The sequence below is a fragment of the Microcaecilia unicolor genome, chromosome 10 (genome assembly GCF_901765095.1).
Source record: "Microcaecilia unicolor chromosome 10, aMicUni1.1, whole genome shotgun sequence".
Lineage (NCBI taxonomy): Eukaryota > Metazoa > Chordata > Amphibia > Gymnophiona > Siphonopidae > Microcaecilia > Microcaecilia unicolor.
Window position 1 is genome coordinate 32,706,816 of NC_044040.1, and position 23,684 is coordinate 32,730,499.

A 23,684-nucleotide genomic window follows, 5' to 3' on the forward strand; every position below is an offset into this window, starting at 1 on the left:
CCCTCCCCTCAGCGGCCCTGAATAGAGCACCTATGTTTAGGTACCCAAAGCGTGTCCATGTGGCACCCATTCTATAAAGGACAATAGGTGCCTACTTTCCCTATAGAATACTAGTGTAACAGGTAAAATATATGCTTGTAATTTAGGTGTGAGGGCTTTCGCCAGTCATAGAGCTGGTGTAAATGCTCAGGCCTAAATTGCTAAAACATGCAAGCAAGCTATAGTTAATTTATAATTTATGCATAGAACTGTGCTCTCCACCCACACTCCACCCTGACTCAGCCTATTAGGTTCCATGTTACACAATAGCATATAGCCAGAATATTGCCATTTACACATGTATGTGCACACATAAGGGTCCTTTTACAAAGCTGCCATTAGCACAAACACATGCTTACTGCAGCAAGAAATGGGCGGGGGGGGGGGGGGGCGTTGAGACATCTTGTGGTACTTTTGCCATGTGCTTGCACTATCCATGCGCTAAAAAAAATAAACATTTTTTGGGCACAGAGAGCATGTCGGGGGCGGGGGGGGCTGAGAGTGGGTGTGTTCTGTGCTAATTGGTTAGCATAGCTGCATTGCCGCATGCTAACTGATTAGCAGGTGAGCACTCACCCTTGAGTTTTTATATAGCGCCTAGAGATCCGTGCCGAAATCCAAAGCATATTCTATGACGTGCGTAATGTGCTTAATGAGCGAATCAGTATTGATAACAGCTCTTAACAAGCAATAATGAGCACTAATTGGCAATAATTACAATTTACATGACCAACTAGCGAAGCATATTCTGTTACGCAGTGTGTCTAACATCTAATGTGCGCAGGGGTATGGTTCTGGGCTGGGAAATGGGCGTTTCATGGGCATTCTGTAGAGTATGGCCCTGTGCGCCTAAATCTATGCCAGGATTTATGCCACGTTTCCATTGGTGTAAATGGAGGCGCAAAGTTTTAGGTGCTGGGATATCGACTAAGCATATCCTATATAATAATTCTCACCTCCAACGTTCTGACTTGCTGCCTGGGACCGTGGCTCATTCCGAGTTGGTCTGCTAGGCTCCATAGATCAGGCTGACATCACCGTAGCCATTATGATGTCAACTTCAGAACCCGGGGGAAAAAAACATGCCTCACAACTGATCTATGTCCAGAGGAGGGTCGCTGGACATGGGTGCCTTTGAGGGGGGGCAGGGGAGAGAGGAGGGTCGCTGGACATGGGTGGCTGCAGGGGGGGGCAGGGGGTTGCTGGACATGGGTGGCTGGAGGGGGCAGGGGAGAGAGGAGGTTCGCTGGACATGTGTGGCTGCAGTGGGCGCAGGGGGAGAGGAGGGTCGCTGGACATGGGTGGCAGCAGGGGAGCCAAGGAAAACCTTGCTAGCGCCCGTTTCATTTTTGTCAGAAACGGGCCTTTTTTACTAGTTCTATATACTGTGCCTAAATCTAGGTGCCGCTTATAGAATACGCTTAGTGTTTTCTGCGCAGATTTTTTTAAGCAGCATATATAGAATCTTCCCCTTAGTGTTTACATAAAGGGTGGTGGTAAGTGTTCACACACTAATCTGTTTTTAATGGTCATGTACTAACAGCAAAATTAGCGCATGGTTTGCATTTATAGTGCAGTGGTATAATATTTTGTAGCGCACTTAACTAATTGTAATGGCTCAAGACAAAAAAAAACAAGAAGTTGAGCAATAAAATCAGATCAAAAATGTCACCAAAAGCTCTGCTATCCTTGACAGTACCAGTTTGTCACAGTATATTTCAGGGAGGGGACAAAGAAGAGCTAGTAAAAGAAAGAAAGGGGGATACTAAATTTAATAGAGTGTACGCTACCACATTAGCAATTGCTAACACGCGTTAGTTCACATTGGATTACTGTAATGAAGTCTGTGCTGGTCTTCCTTCTACACAAATGAAACAGCTGAAAACTACAGAATTGCACAGCTCGTTTCCTTTGAAAAGCTACTAGCTTTGAGCATGCGACCCTTCTACTATCTCATCTACACTGGCTTCCTGTTAAATATCATATTTCTGTTAAAATTCTTATGCTTGCACATAAGTCTTACTATACCGGGACCCCCTTACCTTTCTACCGTAATCACTCCCTATACAACATCACGTACCCTTCAGTCTCTCAACACTAACCGATTCGTGTTTCCTAATCCTAAACAAACTCATTATGAGTCTACTCACTGTACTGCTTTCTACTTCCTGGCTCCCAAACTGTGGAATAACTTACCTGGGCACATTTGCAGTGAAGAAACATGGTCTTGAGGAGGGATTTAAAACTAGACATAGTATTACAAACACATTTTTGGCTAAAGACTTTAGCTGCTGTGAGTCGGCTCTGGACCGTGCAGTGATCCAATATTTTATTTGATGTATGAATATTTTATTCTGTCCTATCATTAATTGCATTCCTTTCCTTTTATTTTTATATTTTGATTTTAATGTACACTGCTTAGATCCTCGCATTTGCAATACACTGCATATCAAGTTTTTATTAAACAGCCTAGGTCCCATCTCTCAGACCTCACGTGCAACTTTCTTCAAATCAATCACCTTACTTTCTAATTCTTCCTACTTTCTTACTCAACTATATGTTACAACTTTGCCTTACCCTTCACTACCAATTATAATGTCTAGTACATATTGTGTTGTCATTGCAAGTAGTATACCATGCTATACTTTGTATTCGAATATTTTTACTGCTCTAATTGCCTCCTGCTCATGTTTCATCTGTTCTTACTGTACACCGCCTTGAGTGAATTCCTTCAAAAAGGAGGTAAATAAATCCTAATAAAATAAATAAATATTATGGAGTGGGACCTATTTACTATAAATTTCCATTAATGGCCTTAGCCATCTTTCAGGTGAATGTTACATCAAGACTTTATCTGTCGTGTACACATTAATATTTAGGTGGCAATTCTATTAGTGGGCGCCTCCATTATGTGCCCTGATGCTGTGCGGTGAGAACCTATTCTGTAGTGGCATCTGGGCACCCAAACTCCGTTATAGAATACTAGCATAACCGGGCATCAGCATGCCCAATATTTAGGTGCCCATAGGTATACTTGGCTAACTGCGGGTGAAATGCAACAAGGGCATGCATAACTTCAGTATTCTAGATGCAACTGTATAATTGTCAGAACTGCCCATGTCCCTCTGGTGCAAATGCCCCCTCTTGCATTTAGGCGCTATGCCACTTCAATGTGAACCCTTACAGAATAGCACTTAGGTGTTTTGCTGCAGGTATCTTGTACATTCATGTGCACAAGTGGCTCTTAAATGGGGACACCCAGTTGTAGAATTATGGGGGTTTGTGCCTGGGCTTTAGATATGAGAGTAACCTTTCAATTAACAATTGAGTGCAAGATGGTCAGTTCCTATGGATGCAGGTGAGATGCACTGAAAAGTCATTGTAAATTGTGCTAGGGTTGGTCGTGTGGCAAATGCTGCAATTTTCATTTTCGGTCCCTGTGGTTTTCCCTTTGGCCATTTGCAGTGAAGAGAAATCTGGGGAAAACTTGTTTGGTATGGAGAAAAAGGGGCATGTCATCCTCAGCTCATCAAAGGCTTGATTCGCTGTGCTTTTTCCCATGGACACAGAAGGGAAGAAGAATTTTGGAAAAGTGATCTGAAAGCCCAGTTTTAGAACCAGTGGACTGCTACGTCTTTGGATAATTTAGAGATACGAATTTAGCACCTATAGAGAGATATAGGAGCAATTTTCAAAAGTGAATTAGCACACTAACTGATACCACATAAGTGCAGTAACTATTACCTTGTTGTTTTAAGAGCATGTGCAAATTCGCACTTTAAGGACTAGATTGAAAAAATTATGCATCGGCACTTTATAAAGTAGCACCTAAGCGCCTAGCTTAAATCTCCTGCCAGCACGCTGAAATTAACCCGAAGCTGTCAGACTGTCCGAATCAAAGCCATCATATGATCCTGAGCACCAGTATCCCTTGACAAAGTGGAGTGTAGCGAAACAGGCACCTGTTGGGAGTACCTGTGCAGGACTTCAGGCTAAATCAGCAGACTAGCAACTCAGGGACCAGCGTCAGCACAGATAACTGTGACTTTAGACTATAAGACTGTATTGCCGTATCACTTTTCATTTATGGCTCAAAGAGAGTATAGACAAACGTGTTGAAGATCACTCCTCCAACAAATAACCAACCTTATCTAAAAATCGTGCAACAAATTTTGGGAGGAGGGGGTTAGTCTATGATTATAAGTGTCACGTATTAGGGGTCGCCTATACAGGTGTCAAGAAGTACCCTAATGACTGTATGAGACTTTCCCTGAGCACGTCTGTCTTGAATGACTCTCCAGTTGATCTCTACTATTGTTTGGTATTTGTTGTGTAGACGATTCAGTAGAGTTTGGCCCAAGATTTTTGACAGCACCTAAATTAGGCATGGATCAGGCATATTCTATACAAATGCATGTAATTGCCTCCTAAATATGCCCACGAAAAAATACACATCCATGTGTAAATCTCAATTCAGGCCAGTTAACACCAATAATTGGTTGTTAGCCAATTATTTGTGCTGATTGGATCATTAATCGATTAAGTTGTGCAGACAAATTGGCAGTGTGCACTGATTTGTGCTCGCAGCTGTAGTTGCCCTATATAGAATCCAGGGGTAAGTGCATTAATATTTTGTGTTAGGGGACAGCAACTAGGCAGTGCATGGGTAAAGAATGAATGTGTTTAGCATGATGCACATAACACACACTAACCGTCACTTGTGCAATTAGCGAGGGTCCATGTAGTGCCCCCTAAATAGGAAGCGCTAAGGACCAGGTTCTATATATGGCACCTAAAAAATCCATGCAGAATTAAGCGCATTCTATATCATTTAGGCGTGGTGTATAGAACACACGTAGTCAATACCGTAGCGCCTAAATGTACACATATTCATTTATGCCAGTGAAAATCTGGTGTAGATTTAAGCGCACTGACCCGTATTCTGTAATTACGTGCGGAAATTTTAGAACGCCCACAAAATGCCCATAAAAATGCTCCTTTTAAGCTATGTGCATTTATTTTCAACTGCACACTTTGCAATTTAGCCACAGTTCTTTATAGAATGCGCTTTGTGATTTCCGCTCATAAACTGTAATTATTGCCAATTAGTGCTCATTATTGCTTGTTAAATGCTGTTAAAATTGTTGATTACTTTGTTACACCAATTAATTTACACGTATCTCCACGCAGAATCTAGGATCCATATGCACTAATTGCAACCCGAGTACTGAGTACTATTGAACACTTTTATGCAAGAATGGCAGAGGACATTTTGGGCACGCCCCTATTAGTTACCACATTGTCTTTGCACTTACCACATGTTAATTTTTTTTATTCATTGGGATTTATTAACTGTCTTTGTGAAGAGATTCACTCAAGGCAGTGTACAGGAAGTACAGTTTAACATCAAACTTATAATTTGGTTGACAGCATAACAATAGTAAAATGTACAAGTATAAACATAATTATAATGAAAGAGGAAAACTTAAAAACAGCAAATTGAGCACACAATTAGAACATTCAAATAACATTGCTATGATACTAAAGCTTTTGTACAATACAGCTTACCATATAGCTGAGGGGCCAAATGCAGATATAAAGATGGGGGGACAGGATGCACAGTAAATTTAAAATCTAACTCACTTTAATAAAAAGCGCCATGGCGTGTACTACCTCGAAATGAAGATTCGGTCCCTGAAAATTGTTCTGTAATAAGCCTAGCCCAAGTAAATCAAATTGCGATCATGGTAAGGAAAAGGGAGGAATCAAAATCAGATCTGAAAATGAGAAGGGATTAATGCCTTAAATGCTGAACTGTTTCTCCCGATATCTGTTTAATTAATTCTATCATGTTATCCATGATCTTTATGAAACACCAATTGTTATCTTCTACACTGGAATGGTGAAAGCCATAGCGGAGCATTGTAAGGCACATTGAGCCTGCAAATAGGTGGGAAAATGTGGGACACAAATGCAACAAATAAATAAAATAAATAAATAAATTAGAAGGGAAGAGAGGACAATTTCTTCTTCGTGGGGTAGAAGACGAAAAAGGCCTTTTATTGACTTTATGCAGTTTAGCAGCTTTAAGGACAGACTGAGGGAAAATGACGTGGTTAAGCTGAGCATCTTCTAATGCGGAATGCTGTGTGATTTGTTGTATGATTGATCTCCACTTTGGGCTCTTCAGATTAAGACAACTGATCGGATCTAATTTAACTTAATTCATAAATTTTTATTTCACTTAACCAATTGCAGTGGCTCAAGGCAGATTACATTAAAAAAAACAACAAGAAGTTAACAAAATCAGATCAAAATTATTAAAACAAGACAAAATTAATCATTATTAAAATAGTTTCTGAACAACCGAGGGCCTTGTTTACTAAGCCGCGCTATAGGCTCGCTAACATTTTTAGCACGTGCTAAAAAGGTTAGTGCACCTCAGTAAACAGGACCCCTAAGTTTTTAACATATGGCCAAAACTGTATGTAATTGGTGAGTTACAAGGAGTTCCACATCTCTGGACTAATACCATCTATGCATCATTTTTTTTTGTAGATTGCAATGTAAAATTACTAACAGCAGGGAGTGTAACTCTATATTGATCAGCCGAGCGCAGCTGTCGGGATGGAACGCACCAGGTTACCCAAGTATCCATGTAATTATGGACCAAACCGTGTAATGTCTTGAACAAAAAGAGCAACAGTTTAAACTGAACCCTAGCCTTAATAGGCAGCCAAAGAAGAGATCACAAATAAGGAACTGCCTATCTTTGATCCCCAAAATATCAACTTTGCTGCCACCTTTTGTAATATTTGTAAGTGTGAAATAAAATAAAACAGAATAGTGGATTAAATTGAAAAAAAAAAACATTTAAAAAAGAAAGATCTTGGCATGGTCAATATTAAAACTTACTGCTTGTATAAAATACTTGCAGATTTTTTCATCTGCCTTATGTGCAAGTTCATTTTCAGTGGAAAATAACATGCTTAGACTTGAAAGTACAATCTAGGCACATTTTCCAATTCTGCCTGAAACATGGGCATATTTCTAGCCATATTGACGGAGGGTAGTTTTCAAACAACCGGCTTTATACATGTAAACGACTATTGACTGACATAACTGGCTTTGAAATCTAGCCATTCGATTCCATGTGGAATGAAGAGTTAGTGAAATGACTTCAAGATAAGAGATGAATATTTTGTCTGTGTGAGAAGTAGCAACATTTTCTAACAAACTGAATTTTGGATTCTAGAAGGTTCTTTTTTTTTATGTGCCTGTAGGAAATTATTTAAAACGAATTGTAATGCCCATCTCAAATCTGATACAGGTAAATAATAGATACATTTAGGTGAAAAAGGTAGCTATAAGTTATGATGCATTCTGAAATGTAATAATAATTTCAATATTTAAAATATTTATGGTGAAAGGCCTTAAATAAGGAAGATAAAATACTGCATGGCCATATTCTAGGAGCCATTCATTTGAATGAACTGACTTTATTAAGTAATCCATTCAGATGAAATTGACAGAGGCTGTACATCCTTCTTGAACCACAGTTCTTAGGTTGCTCAACATTTTTATTTATTTGCATTTTACAATGGCAGTTTTATGTTTGTTTTCTTTTATCCACCCATGTTTGTTGAAGGTTTCTTTCGCTCTCTTACTGAAGAGTGCAGGAAGTACTGAAATCAATCCAAGAGTGTTTACTGCCAGGCTTCTGATGACCCAGGGCCTTGTTTGTAGTCTTGCTTTGGTTGCTTTTGTCATCCTTTACTGATGACATTAAAAAAAGAGCCGAACCTCGTAGAGTTAAATAAAAGGAGGAATGCAGGGTAAGGCAGACTCCTTTTATGCAAGCAACGGAGAATAAACCGATAACTGAAAGTGCCTGTGGGCATTTGGTCCCTATTGGTTCTCACTTCGAATGCTACGATGCCCACAGATAGTCTGTATTGTTGTCAGTTAAATGGGATCATGAGTGTCTGAAAGGTGTTTGAGAATGAACTGAAAATCATTTTCACAAGTGGATGATTACTTCTGCCACATGTTAACCGAACTCCATCAGAATGGCCCAGATTTTTGAGACCGCATTAATTGCTCTTTCAACCTTGACTGAGGTTTGTCTTTAAGAAAGCCCTTTCCTGGATAAGCTGCTACATGTATTGAATTTTCTCTCTATTTTCCCCATTGTGTGAGCTAAGTAAAGCCTTGTAAAAGGAATAAAAATAGAGAATTTATCATTCAGGATGTAGATTGCTTCATTCCTTAGAATGAAAAGCTGGACTCAAAACTGGTCCATGCAAAACTAATAACTGCCCTTTTCCATTTTTTGGTAGTGAATAGTTCTAGTCTTCAATACACAATTATGTTTTTCAACTCTTCATTAGCGTTGATTTTTCATCTTGCAGTAGAATCATGAACTCTCACAGTGTGAGCTCAGTGCAAATAAATTGCCATATTCTTTCTCTATATCCTCATTATACCTCGAATGAAACTATAGTATTTTGCCCAATGCTTTGAGAATACCGTATAGAGAACAAAATATGTTTGCAAAAGTTCCTTATTTCTGTGTTACAGTAGAGAGAATAAAAGCATTGAATGCGAAACATACATTTACCTAAGATATATCCCTAACTGCACCAATAGTTTCTTTAAAGAAACTGGACTATTTTTACATTAGAAGGCATATTAATAGAAACTCTGAATTATGAATAAAAAGGTCAACTGAGAGCATATTATTTTCAATTCAGTAAGTGAGAGAGAATAAGTGTTTTCTGTTAAGTTATTTAAAATGAATTAATACATTAAAGAAGGAATTCTTTGGGAAGTGGGGTTACGTCTTCCGTAACCTGGTACAATCAATGGTGCTCAGCCATCTAGACTATTGCAACGCACTCTATGCTGGCTGCAAAGAGCAAATAAACAAGAAACTTCAGACAGCCCAGAACACTGCAGCTAGACTCATATTCGGTAAAACAAAATATGAAAGTGCTAAACCCCTACGAGGAAAGCTACACTGGCTCCCACTTAACGCATCACGTTCAAAATATGTACCCTAGTTCACAAAATCATTCACGGAGATGCCCCATCCTACACGTGAGACCTGATAGACTTACCACCCAGGAACGCTAAAAAATCATCCCGCACATTCCTCAATCTTCACTTCCCCAACTGTAAAGGTCTAAAATACAAACTAACGCATGCGTCAACCTTCTCCTACTTGAGCACACAATTCTGGAATGCGCTGCCGCGCAATTTAAAAACGATCTATGAACTAACTTCTGCAGACTACTGAAGACCAATCTCTTTAACAAGGCATACCACAAAGATCAACAAATGTGAACTCCTACACATATATCCAGAATTGCTTTACGATATTTGCTTGTTATACCACTATCCATGCTTTATCATTATCATGTTACCCAAGATCCTTATGTAATACTAAAAGTCTATTTTCTTATATATTTCCACTATTCATGATGTATTGTAAGCTACATTGAGCCTGCAAAAAGGTGGGAAAATGTGGGATACAAATGCAATTAAATAAATAAATATGCTAAAATGTTGCTGATTTATTTTTCTCTATGGTCTATTAAGTTAGTTAAAATGAATTAATACATTAAAGAAGGAATTTTGTGGGAAGGGTGGAAGGGTTGGATATCATGTTAAAATGCTGCTGATTTATTTTTCTCTATGCGCTGAATGTTTCAATAAAGATTATTTTTTTAAGTAATTTTAAAAGGCTTTTCTGTGGGTGCAAAAGGATTTTATAAAATTGTCTGAACTATCTATGTCACTGTACCCTCTAAGCTAAGCAGGAGTCCTCCAACTGCGTTGTTGCCAGGGGGAAGGAGGGGTGCTTCAGTATTGTTTTTTTTTTAATCACTACGGACAGGCAGGGTCTTTGGAGTCCTGAACAGCTTGCCTGTCTCTCTCTATTGAAAATGTGATAGTGAAACAGCACCCCCCACTGGCAAGAGTGTAAGTGGAGGACTCCTCAGCTTAGAAAGAGCAGTGATCTGTGTGAAGGAATATATGTATACACTCTGTGTATGCATAAGTTTATCCACTTGAACTGAGGTGTTCCCAGGTGCAGGAATGGGGAGGGACCTTAGGAGGAACTTCTACATGGGTGCTTTTGTTTAGGTGCACCAATGCAGTGAGGTGAAGGTAGGTGGTGTACCCTGGTTATCAATGCTCCTTATGTGCTCACAGTTACACCAGTCATAGATGCGGCAGGGATGTGCATAATTTACAGTATTCTGTAAGTTACATACCTGAGTGAGAGACACGCCTATGTCCCGTTCATGTTGACTCCTCTTGCATTTACACACCATGGGGTCATTTACCAAACTGCAGTAAAAAGTGGCCTTAATGCGTCCTTATTAAGGTCATTCACACACGCTAAGGCCATTTTTACTGCAGGGATAAAATGGCCGATTTTTCTATTTTCTCTATTAATGGCCATGTAGTAATTTTCCCATTAGCACGTGGCCATTACTGCATGAGCCCCTACTGCTACCTATTTTATAGGTGGTAATGGCTCACACACTGATTGGTTAGTAACATAGTAGATGATGGCAGATAAAAACCTGTACAGTCCATCCAGTCTGATCTTGATTTGTCCTTCCCATTTTCAGGATGTGGACCATAGAAGTCTGCCTGGCACTGTTCTTCTCCTCCAACTGAAGTTGTATTTTTTTATTTATTTGTTTGTTACATTTGTACCCCACATTTTCCCACCTATTTGCAGGCTCAATGTGGCTTACATAGTACCGTAATGGCGTTCGCCAATTGATAACAAATACAGGTTATATTGAGGTCTAATGAGGTAGGTGTGTATCAGGCACCATGAGGGTCGAAGAGAATGTAGATTGTATATTGTCCAGTATATTGTCCAGTTGTCATCAAAGCCCCACTCCAGCCTATCCAATTCTGTCCAGCCAAGATCAGGGCACAGAATGTAGAAGTCTGCCCAGCACTAGCTTTGCATCCCAATTACTGGTGTTGCCATCTAATCACCGCTAAGCTTCTTTGGAACCATGCCTTCTAAACAGGATTCCTTTGTGTTTATCTCATGCATTTTTGAATTCTGTTACCATTTTCATCTCCACCACCTTCCACGGGAGGGCATTCCAAGTATCTACTACCTTCTCTGTGAAAATGTACTTCCTGACATTATTTTTTTATTTTTTGTTACATTTGTACCCCGCACTTTCCCATTCATGGCAGGCTCAATGCGGCTTACATGGGGCAATGGAGGGTTAAGTGACTTGCCCAGAGTCACAAGGAGCTGCCTGTGCCTGAAGTGGGAATCGAACTCAGTTCCCCAGGACCAAAGTCCACCACCCTAACCACTAGGCCACTCCTCCACTCCATTCCTGATTCAGCACCCCTGAAACTTCAATTTATGTCCTCTAGTTCTACAACCTTCCAGTCTCTGGAAAAGTTTAGTTTGTAGATTAATACCTTTCAAATATTTGAATGTCTGTATCATATCACCCCATTTCTCCTTTCCTGCAGTGTATACATGTTCAGGTCATCAAGTCATTGTGGATAACCTGAAAACCCATCTGACTGTGGAGTCACTATGATAGGTCTAGGAAAATCAGGTCTGTTCCAAAGAATTTGACTATCCACATTTTGAGTACGATGCACGTAGGGTTTAAGAGTATGTGGTTGTCAGAATATTTGTTTAAGGACTTGACATGGCCCTTGTAGGCCAGTAATATTTCTGTTTGTATACCAGTGTTTCACTTATAAGCATTCCTACATCTAGTCTTTGGTACTTTCTTAAGGATGAATGTGGTGCAGTACCAATTAGCGCTTAACAAATTCATAATTTGGTCTTCTATAATTCTGCTGGAGGGATTAAGTGAATGAAAAATAACAAATTCATAACAGACAGCCCCAGAACATATGAAGACTGGCTAGCTCGGCCCTCCCTCTGATGTGTTTGTAGATTATGAAAAGTGCTTAGATCAGGTTTTGTTTTGTTTTTTTAAAACAAGCTGTGTTTATTACACACATTAAAAACATTCATGCTGCCAACTGACTTTCAGTTGGTGATATAAATGATGGTAAGGTACCATATATAAATTAAACTTCTAGGTGCAGGAGAAGCAAAATCATTCAAATGCATCTTCTTGCTGATATTAACTTTGTAGGTGTCATGACGCATTTGATAATGATTTTGAGTATGAGAAACCCTACCATTTTAGAGCTCAGCAAAGATGCTTTCATCATTGCCGTGGGCATACTAATACTTATCAGAACATAAGTATTGCCATACTGGGACAGACCGAAGGTCCATCAAGCCCAGAATCCTGTTTCCAACAGTGGCCAATCCAAGTTACATGTATCTGGCAAGATCCCAAAACAGTACAATACATTTTATGCTGCTTATCCTAGAAATAGGCAGTGGATTATCCTAGAAATAAGCAGTGGATTTTCCTCGTCCATTTTAATAATGGCTTATGGACTTTTCTTTTAGGAAGCTATCCAATCCCACTAAGCTAACTGCTTTTACTACATTCTCTGGCAAAGAATTCCAGAGTTTAACGACATGTTGCGTGAAGAAATATTTTCTCTGATTCATTTTAAATTTACTACTTTGTAGCTTCATTGCGTGTCCCCTAGTCCTAGTATTTTCCACCACTCATTATCTTATAGAGCTTTATCATATCTCCCTCAGTCATCTTTTCCTCAAGCTGCCCTAACCGCTTTAACTTTTCCTCATAGGGAAGTTGTCCTATCCCCTTTATCATTTTCGTCGCCCTTCTCTGTTCCTTTTCTAATTCCACTATATCTTTCTTGAGATGTGACCAGTAGTATTCTGGCAGGACCTACCACTATAAATTCAGGCTGCCAAATAAGGGAGCACTCCCTTATTTCGCAGTCTGACCCCATGCTATAGTACCACAAGACCACTGCTAGGAGACTGAAACTGCATTTTGAGACTGGGAGCTTTGGAAGCAGGAGTGTCTGGGGCTCGCATCTGCCCCTCCCCCACTACGTACCAGGGAGATCCCCGATAGATGCTGTTGGGGGGGGGGTTAGGTATGGGTATGTCAGAGGGGTGTGGGATGGGGATTCTTTTGTCAAGCACACTCTTTAAATTGCTGTCTGGATACATCAGGCTACATATTAGCAGCCTGATGCATCTGTGCCCAGATGCTCAAAACTCCAGTGCTGTATGAAACATCGCCAAACTTTTACTTCCACAACAGCACCAAGGAATTACTTCCTCGTGCTCGAAGCTAATAGTATGCAAATGATATGCGTGCTATTAGCTTTGAGCATGAGGAAGTGAAGTGGGAGGATGATGCCTGGTGCATGCACTGAAGAGTTGTGGATCAAGCACCGATCCTCAGCACATGCCCAGAATGCCAGGAAGGAGGAAGAAGTGCAACCTTTACAGGAGTTCAGAGGTGGGCTCAGTACTACCAACGCCAATGGTCCCGAGTGATAAAAAAGCCGCTCTTCTCTTGAGATTTCGGGAGACTAATTATTATGTTGCCACTTTTAAATGGTTGATCAGGCTCGCACAGCAGCTCCATCCCTGCTTTGATACAACCAGGAACCCTGTTAGGGAACTTGTCAGTCTAGTCTGCTTTCCCTCCTGCCCTAATGCCAGCTCCGAGCTGATGTCCACAAAATTATATATGGCGTAGTCCCAGGATACATGATAGACCTCATAGATCTACCAATATGAAACAGAGTCGGGTCGTCAAGGTCATACCTAAACCTACACTACCCAAATTGCAAATGACTGAAATACAAAACAACCTACGCATCTGGCTTCTCCTACGTAAGCGCACAACTATGGAATGGCCTCCCAAAAGCTGTGAATACAAAACATGACCACCTGGACTTCAGGAAATCACTAAAAACCAACCTCTTCAAAAAGGCCTATCCCAACGATCTTACGTAAACCTCTTCACCCAGAAGCACAGCATGCCTAATGATCGTACTGGACAACACACAATCTTCATCCCTTCCGACCCTCCACATATACCTCATTCGATCACTATACAACCTTGTATTTGCTATCAACCAACTGGGCAAATGCCTTAACGGTACTATGTAAGCCACATTGAGCCTGCAAATAGTTGGGAAAATGTGGGATACAAATGAAACAAATAAATAAATGTAAGGCTTAAGGTGGTAGGGTGCCATTGTTCAGCACGCTGTTTTTCTGAGAATGGGGCAGCTTTGGCGAAAGAGCACATCAGCATACTTTTAACATGCATTAGCATGCTACTTGCATTGATAAGCTGCGCGCTCATTCATTCCCGCGCTCTGTGGCTTTGAACATTAAGCGCAGGTAAACGTGGGTGCTAGTCTGGCGCTAATGGCCTTTAGTTCCCATGTTTACCTCTGAGCTTCGGGGCCCTAGAGAGGAAAAATGATGTCACCTCTGAAGGTGCTGTTATCTCTTCATGAATAACACAGCTTATGAGGTTTCACGCAAGTTGCCTTATTGATTTTTGCATAATAATGAGCTGATTTGCATGCTTTGAATATCATTATTAGATAACGTGCACTACAGTAAAAATCCAAAACATTTGTTAAGGGAGAATAATGCACATTTTTGTCATTATTTACTGTACACCGCCTTGAGTGAATTCCTTCAAAAAGGCGATAAATAATTTGGTAAATAACTTGCATTATTCCATTAAAATGTCTTTAATGTTCTCTTCTACAGTGAAGCTTCTGGCACTTTATTACTACTTTGCTGTATTCCTTGGGTGAACTGATCACCAGCCTCTTTCTGACCCCTTATCACTCCCCCCCCCCCCCCCCCCCGCAACCAGCACCACCCTCCTATATTTGAATATTGTTACAAAATTTTCACGTATGTGAAATAGTTTAACCAGTGAGAAGAGGCATGTTGAAATTTATTTGTATGTTTAGGTTTAATTCACATAAATCTCAGTAGTAGCTCAAAGTGAGTTACATTAAGATACACCAGATATTTTCCTCTCTGTAGAGGGCTTGCAGTCAGTTTGTACCTGAGGCAAAGAGCAGCAGTGGGATTTGAACCTGTCTTTGCCGGCTGTCTGCCTGATGCTGTAACCAGTAGGCGGCTACTCCACTCTGAATTCAAAAAATTGTTTTTAATCTATAAGCAATTTTTTGAAGACAGTGCATCCACTTCTAGTCTGCAATGTGTAATAAGCCAAGTCACTGTAACATGTTCGAAAAGAAACAGTAATGGAATACTGTAACGTGATTGTGGTGAATTATGAAATCAAATGCTGTAGGCTTTGCTTCTTTATCAATTCTGTTTTCTGTCAGTGGTGTTAATTTCCTTATTTTCCGTTTCTGTGTCAGAAATCTCTTGTAAAGTCAAGCCCGCAAGTTTATTTAAAATAATGCTATTTTTAAGTCTTCATGTATTTAAAACAATGCTGGGGGAGATATTCAGCCAGCGGTGGTAAGCGGTTTTATAGCTGCTGGTGGTATAATTCACGGATATTCAGTGCCGGGCCATGAGCAGACACTGGCATTGAATATCCGGGTTTATGCAACCAACTACTTTTTATGCGGTTAAGTGTGATATTTCGGCACTTAACTACATAAGTGACACTGCATAAAGATAGGACAGACTTTTATGCAGTCTGATTTGATCACTAAACTTAGGCGGTTAAGCCCTGACTATCAGTACTTAACCACATAAGTGCTGATTTCGCCCCTGGACTGCCCACAAAATGGCCAGCTTTGAGTTTAATGGTCTGTGGTGATCGTCAGCGGCACTAACCGTTTAAGTGGATAGCTCTGAACCAGCGATTTAACGAGCCTGGGTCTGTTTCTAGCCGATTGCTTTGAATATCGACCTCGCTATTTTTAATTCTTCATTTGGACATTTTCATTTAAATATTTATTTATTTTTGAAATGTATACCTCACATCGTGCTGAACGTACTCAAGTTCATTGTGGCTTACAATAAATAAATAACGTAATAGGCTTGTGATAAAATACAGCGATAGATTTAATAAAAAGTGTTGCCATGTTACTGCATACTAACGCAGAGCATGTTATTTACCAAGAATCTTTTATTTTATGTAACGGGACCTATAAAGGGGCCATTTTACTAACATTCGCTAAGAAATGGACTTACTGTGTTTTAACACGGGACTTTCTCGTACACCAAGCCCATTTCTTACATGTCCCTAAAATAGGGCTTTTTCATTTTTGCGGGCCCCATGCTCATTTTTCCATTAGGAGACACAAAATGCTCCTGCGTTAAGTTAACATTATAAGGTTTGCACATGCTGACACGAACATGCTAGCTGAATAACGCTTCTATGCCCATTCCCTGCCCATGACATGCCCCAGCCTGAAAAATATATTTTAAAAACATAGCAGGCAATTTACATGCACTGACAGGCAAATTACCACAAAACAGTTTAGCATGTTTTGCAGTAAGCCTTTTTTTCCCCCACGTATTAGCACTTAACATAGTTTAGTAAAAGGGCTTTAGTATGCGTTTTCTGCATTAGCACATACTAACGTGATAATGTACATTAGTAAATCTCTTGTGTAAAATTTCAGAGTTATGAGTTGAGATTCAAGTAGGAAGTGCTTTTGGTATGTTCATCATAAAATATCAACACATGTGAAGAAACCTTTTAACCCTGGAAATATTACATAGTTACATGTGTACCATTCACTTTTCAGGGAGATTAGCTTTTTTTTTTTTTTTTTTTTTGTAGACACGTATCAACAGTCTAATGTGGGATAGATAAGAAATGACATCCACCGTGCTGAAATCCCCCTCGCTTTTAGTGCTCCTCTCTGCAACACCAGAACTCTTCATTATTTCTCGCAATGACAGAAAATTAAATTTAGATTGTTGAAGGGGCAGTCTGTCTTCTCACAGAAATTGTAGCTTTATCACCTTGGTTCCTTGTCCCTGGAGATTTCAGAAGCTAAACAGGATCAGGCCTGGTCAATAGACAGATAGGAAGCTACCTAGAAATACTGTATAGGGCTAGAAGTGATGTTGGAAGTACTTTCCCTCTGGACCATTTCTCAATCTATGGCTTTGTACTGATATTCGAGGAGCAGTTCTGCACAAGGTGCCGTCTTTCAGGTAACTGTTCAGATATGATAGAGGTCTATAAAATAATGAGTGGAGTTGAATGGGTAGATGTGAAGCGTCTGTTCACGCTTTCCAAAAATACTAGGACTAGGGGGCATGCGAATCGGAGAAAATTTTTCTTCACTCAACGTGTAATTGGAATTTGTTGCCAGAGAATGTGGTAAAGGCGGTTAGCTTAGCGGAGTTTTAAAAAGGTTTGGACGGCTTCCTAAAGGAAAAGTCCATAGACCGTTATTAAATGGACTTGGGGAAAATCCACTATTTCTGGGATAAGCAGTATAAAATGTTTTGTACTTTTTTGGGATCTTGCCAGGTATTTGTGATCTGTATTGGCTACTGTTGGAAACAGGATGCTGGGCTTGATGGACCTTTTGGCCTTTCCCAGTATGGCATGTACTTATGTACTTTGTTGTGTAAACATTAAAGATTTAGGGAGTCCTTTTACTAAGCCACAGTAAAAGGTGGCCCTCGCTAGTTTTGGTGCACGAAAGTGACGCAGGCTAGGCCACTTTTTACTGTGGTGGGGAAAAGGCCTTTTTTTCAATGGAACATTAAATGGCTGTGCGCTAACATTAAAATTAACGCACAGCCATTTACTACCTGAGCCGTTACTGCCACCTATTTAGGAGGCAGTAAGGGTTCACTAGCTAACCCAGTGGTAATCAGGCAGCGCGTGGCAATGTGGGCTGTGTTCTGATTACCCCCGGGAATTCCCCTCGTGGTAGAAAATAGAAAATTATTTTCTACTGCGGGAAACAGTGAGGCATATTTTCAAAGCACTTAGCCTTCCAAAGTTCCATAGTGTGCCAAACGCAGAACTACTGCCAAGCGCTTTGGAACACCCGGCGGTAGTGCTGTTTTGGCGCATGCTACTCATGTGGTAACCTTATCTTGCCTTTGTAAAAGGGCTCCTTTAGTGCCTGGTCTTTTGATGTGAGAGTAACTTTTCATTTAATGGTTGAGTACAAGGTGGTCAGTAGCTATGGATACAGCTGAGATGCATTGAAAAATTGTAAATTTTTTGCGTGCTGGTCGTTTGGCAAAGGCTGCAATTTCCGTTTCCATTTCCAATCTGTCTGGTTTTCCCTTTAGACGTTTGCGGTGAAGTCAGAGAAAAGAGAAATCTGGGGGAACAAAGGGCTTTTCTATTATGAAGCTTCCCACTATTCCAGAATCTGTGAGATAGCTGTGTCCATCAGTCAGCAGGTGAAGATAAAGAACTGAAAACTGAGCTGAGATGTATCTCTCTTGGCATCCTGTCCAGCTCCTCAGTATTTTCTGTTTCCAGCAAGTGGGTGGACATGCTGTTCGGCCTTTGATTCTGAGTGATTTGCTACTGGTCCAGTTGGTCAACTGATTCCCAGTTGAGCTTTGTGGGAGGTTTGAGTCATATCTGGAGGTTTTCGGCTTACTGGACAGCATGGGACAGACTGTCAGTCCTGATTCTTTCTCATCTGGGGTAAGACTTGTGGAAACTGTGAGCTTGGGAAGAGCAGCTGGAAGTGATAAGTCTGACTAAAGTTTGACTCGGAACCGCTTGGAGGGATCCTGACTCACTGCGTGGGACTGCATTGTGCTGTGCTTGTAACAGGGTGATTGGCGACTCCCACGATGCACTTAAGTGGTTTTCCCACTGTGGGACCAACCGGCTGGCATCGGGTGTTGCAGTGCATGTAAGCTGGGAATCCTGCAGGACACGGGGGAAACGGTTGGCAGCAGCATGTCTTCAGATTTGGCGCAACATTCCAATATGCTGGGGACTTTGGGCTCTCTGGCAGGACCGGTGCGCAGTTTTGAGGAGAATGTGGGAATGAGTGCCATTTTGTCAAGGCCAACTTGCAGTAAGGAACAGTTTCTGATCTTGTGTGGGGCACAGCTGTCATTTTAGAACCTCATGTCCTGACAGAGCGTTCAGCTGCTTCAGGATCTTTGTTTTCTCTGCAGTTTATATTGCTCTCACACCTGGCCTATTTACTGAAGCAGGGATAGTCAGAGTTGCTGCAGAGTGCTTGCCTTGCTGACCCTCTGGCTCCTAACTGATCTTGTTTAGCCTCATCTGCCCACTCCTAGAGGTCTAGCTCTGCTTCGCCTTGGTCTATTCAGAGGAGCCATTAGAGCCTTTAGAGGAGGGAGAGCTCCCTCCTGAGGGGGGGGGGGGGTGACCCACAAGTACTGAGATTGTTTCATAAAGAGGAGCTCAATGCTCTTATTTCAGAGACATTGGTGGTGCTTTCCATTGAGGAGCCTTCTGCTTCGGTGTCAGAAGTTCCATCTTTGTCAATCATGAGTGGGCTTAGTGGCCCTTCAAAGGGCTTCCTACTGCATCCAGGCATTTCCAGACCTGATTACAGCAGAATTGGTCTCACTAGATGTGGGGCTGAGAGTGGGAAGAGCCATTTCTCGCCTCTACCTGTTGGTTCTGGAGGAGAAAGAAATTCCAGCTTCCTAGTTTGGATTCTTTTGTTACAGCAGTGACTAAGAGGACCACCTTGCCGTTGGAAAGGGGCATTGCCCTAATTGACCTACAGGATAGGAAACTAGAAGGCTTACTGAAACAAGCCTTTGAAGTGGTCTGTTTGGGTCTTCAAGTGACAGTGTGCATCTCGTTTGTGTCTAGAGTTTGTGCCTGAAGTCTGCAATACAAGATGGGCACCATAATTCCCAGCTGGATGCAGGGTCTGCCTACTTTACGGGATGCTATTTGACATATTATGGGTTGTGGCCCGCAGTATGTCTTTGGCATCACAGCACGTTGGCAACTCTGGTTGCGGCATTGAGCAGTGGATGCAGTGTCAAATTCACGTCTAGTTAAATTGCCCTTTCGGGCAAAGAAGATGCCACCACAGGTAAAATAAGAGATCCATGTACTGGAGGGCACAAAGTCACTGTTGAATCCACCGCAGAGCTGGAAGTGCACTGTCTCGCCATAATCATAAGGGATTCTGCATCTATCTGCTCTTCCCTTGACCCACTCCCAACATTCTCTTCGGTTCCAGAAATTCCTCAGGCATTCTAGGGCTAAGGAAACTTCCCCCTCCAATCCAAGGATCTTCTGATCCTCCAGCAGCAGAGTATGTAGGTGTCAATTTATAGAATTGCCTTTTATTTTATAAGAGGACATTTACATGCATATGTGGCCATAGACACAGGACAAGTACTGTGTAAAAATACCTCCTTAATGTCTGTTGGTATATAGCCAATTTGGGAATAATTCTGTAAAGTACTAACATTTATGCACCGGTGATATGGGGATAATTCTGTAAAGTATTAACATTTATGTACCGGTTATGTATATAAATGTTCAGAATACTAGCATATACCTACATATGTGTCCACATCCCCGTATACATGCCAGATATAGATATCTGTGCACCATTCTATAAATACGTGTGTATCTTATATATTGATATATTTTATAGGTAAGGATGCACATGGGCACCTCTTAGCAGAAGGTGGGTGGGGTGCACATTTATAGAATAGGCTCAATGTAGAAATGTAAATAGGTTCAATGTAGAATTGCCCCCTAGGCACTCATGTAATTTCTTTATAAATTCGATACAGCAACTGAATTATATTTAGAAACAGAACTATAAAATGAATCATATTCACAAATATTAAAGAAAATATATTATGCTTTTCTTTCATAGGTATCTGTATGCTTTAGGGCAGAAGGTTTGGAAACGATGGAAAAAACGATACTTTGTTTTGGTGCAGGTTAGTATATTGATTTTATGCTTTATAATGAAATTTATATCCTAATTTCTAGTCTGCCTGTAAAGTAATATGATTGCTGTTCTAGTCTAATTACTGTTATAGAAACTAAAGGTCAACAAACAAGTTGTAAGTGACATTGTTTTATTGAACTTTCGTTAAATTCATTTCAAGAACTATGGGCTGATATTGAACTGCAGTTATCAGCATTTAATAAAAATTGCAGCTACTATTCAGTGACTGGACCAGCTGCTGACTGTTACTGAATATCCGGTTTCAGTATTGACCTGGAGGTCCTCGGTCCTGTCTGTTTAATGGTGATATTTAGATTGATAATGCTATTTAGAAAAGGCTGGGACAACGTTTTTGCTCTCCTAACTTTATCTGGATAGCTATCTGGTTATAGCAGTCTAACCATGGATAAATCCTTCTTATCTGTTCCCTCCTCCACTACTGCCAACTCCAGACTTCGCGCCTTCTGTCTCGCTGCACCCTACGCCTGGAATAAACTTCCTGAGCCCCTACGTCTTGCCCCATCCTTGGCCACCTTTAAATCTAGACTGAAAGCCCACCTCTTTAACATTGCTTTTGACTCGTAACCACTTGTAACAACTCGCCTCCACCTACCCTCCTCTCTTCCTTCCCGTTCACATTAATTGATTTGATTTGCTTACTTTATTTATTTTTTGTCTATTAGATTGTAAGCTCTTTGAGCAGGGACTGGCTTTCTTCTATGTTTGTGCAGCGCTGCGTATGCCTTGTAGCGCTATAGAAATGCTAAATAGTAGTAGTAGTAGTAATATTGCCACTAAATGGACATCTTCCGACCACTCATGGATAACCTTGGTATGTATGTATATATTTATTTATTTGGATTTTGCTCACACCATTTTCAGTAATAGCTCAAGGTGAGTTACATTCAGGTACACTGGGTATTTTCCTGTCCCAGGAGGGCTCACAATCTAAGTTTTGATACCTGAGGCAATGGAGGGTTAGGGGTCCTTTTACAAAGGCGTGCTAGCGTTTTTAGTGTGTCTGTGCTAAATATGCATGTGCTAAATGCTAGAGACTCCCATATATTCCTATGGGGCATCTCTAGCATTTAGCGTGCACTTAAAAATGCTAGCGCGACCTTGTAGAAGGATCCCTAAGTGACATGCACAAGATCACATGGAGCAGCAGTGGGATTTGAACTGGGTACCTCTGGATGCCGAGACCGGAATCTGAAACTGAATATTTCACCAAACAATTTACAAAAGAAGAGCTCAACAATGACACCTTGTCAACAAACTAACGAGCTAAAGAATCTTCTGAGGGCATAACTAGGAAATTGTTTAGAGAAGAAGACTGTGGGCCCTGTTTACTAAGGCGCGTTAGTGTTTTTAACGCACCTACAATTAGCACACGTGCTAACCGTGTAGGCGCCTATAGGGATATTGTAAGTGCCTATAGTTTTAATGCGCGTACATGGGTAACGTGCGTAAAAAAATGCTAACGCGCCCATAATGTGGCTTAGTAAATAGGGCCCTGTGTTAGCGAAGCAAAAATGCAAAATAACTTCTTATTGGGATCAGTTGCTTCAGCAATTAATTTAGATTAGTAACCTTTTTTTTTTGCATTTTTTAATTGATGGGAGTAGTAGTGCTGTGAGCATTTAAACTCTGACAAATTGGAGATCTATTCTTACGCCAGAGACATTCTGCACACCTCAATTGCTGCCATAAAAGAAATAAACCTGGATGAAACCACAGTTTGTTTGTTTTTCTTATTATTAAGTTGAAGATTGTCATAATATGGATGCTCCAATCAACATCTAGCATATTGAAATCATCTTTTAGTAGTACTTGCCCTTTCATTGTTATTTTGTGAATGTTTTCAATTAAATCTCTGTACTCTTCTGTTTGTGAAGGAGGCCTGTATATCATACCTATGTAAATCCATTCTCTCTTTCCAGATTAACCCACAGTGCCTCTTCCTTTCCCCATAAGCCCTGAAATTCTGTTGCCTTCATATTATCTTTCATATATAATACCATTTCTCCTTCCTTTTTTCCTACCATCTCCTTCCTGAATATATTATAGCCAAGTATGGGAATATCCCAGTCATGGTTCTTCATGAACCATATCTCATTGACTGCCAGTAAGATTCAAGTCAGCCTCTTCCATCAAAGCCTGTAGATCCAGAACCCTATTTCCCATACTACAGGCATTAGTCTGTGCAGCTTTCCAGATGTTGCCCTTTTATCCCATTTCTGTAGAGCTATTTAATGTTTTACTTTCCTGAGGGCTTTTAGTTTCCTGGAAACTTTGTTCACCCATCCCCAATGGTTCTAATTTAAAGCCCTCTTAAGTAGGTTTTATTTATTTATTTATTTGTCTGCATTTGTACCCCACATTTTCCAATCAAGTTGTCGGTTCAATGTGGCTTACAGTTTACTTCTGTTATACATGTTACATTGCCGCTTAGAGATGATGCGTGTCTTATTCGGTTTCCATCAGTGGTTGAGCATTGTGATGTGTTAGTTAGTATTCAGGTTGACTATGTGGGTTTGTAAAAAGAAAAATTTCCTGAAGAAGTGGGCTTTCAGGTGTTTTCGAAAGTTTATGTAGTCCTTCGCGTGTTTCCGGTATTTTGTTCCATATCTTGGGGCAAATATTTGTGAAGCTGGGTTAGTATGAAAATTTGTATTTTAGGCCTTGACATCTGGGAGTCAGTCTGCTGCAGAAAACATGTCATCCCTTCTCTGATAGATGGGTACCATCTCTTCAGTAGCCCTTGGACACTGAGATGGTGTCTGTCTATCAAGGAATAGAGGAAGGGAGTG

The 23,684-nt window shown here is 40.6% G+C and overlaps 1 protein-coding gene across 5 annotated transcripts in view; it reads left to right on the plus strand.

Moving 5' to 3' along the window:
• Positions 1 to 23,684, plus strand: part of CADPS2 (calcium dependent secretion activator 2) — a 596,794-nt gene that overhangs the window by 297,235 nt on the left and 275,875 nt on the right. For all 5 annotated transcript variants that reach the window (XM_030215887.1, XM_030215888.1, XM_030215889.1 and 2 more), the window contains exon 9: positions 20,797 to 20,863. In XM_030215887.1, the coding sequence (XP_030071747.1) occupies positions 20,797 to 20,863 (67 nt within the window). The remainder of the gene's footprint in view (positions 1 to 20,796; positions 20,864 to 23,684) is intronic.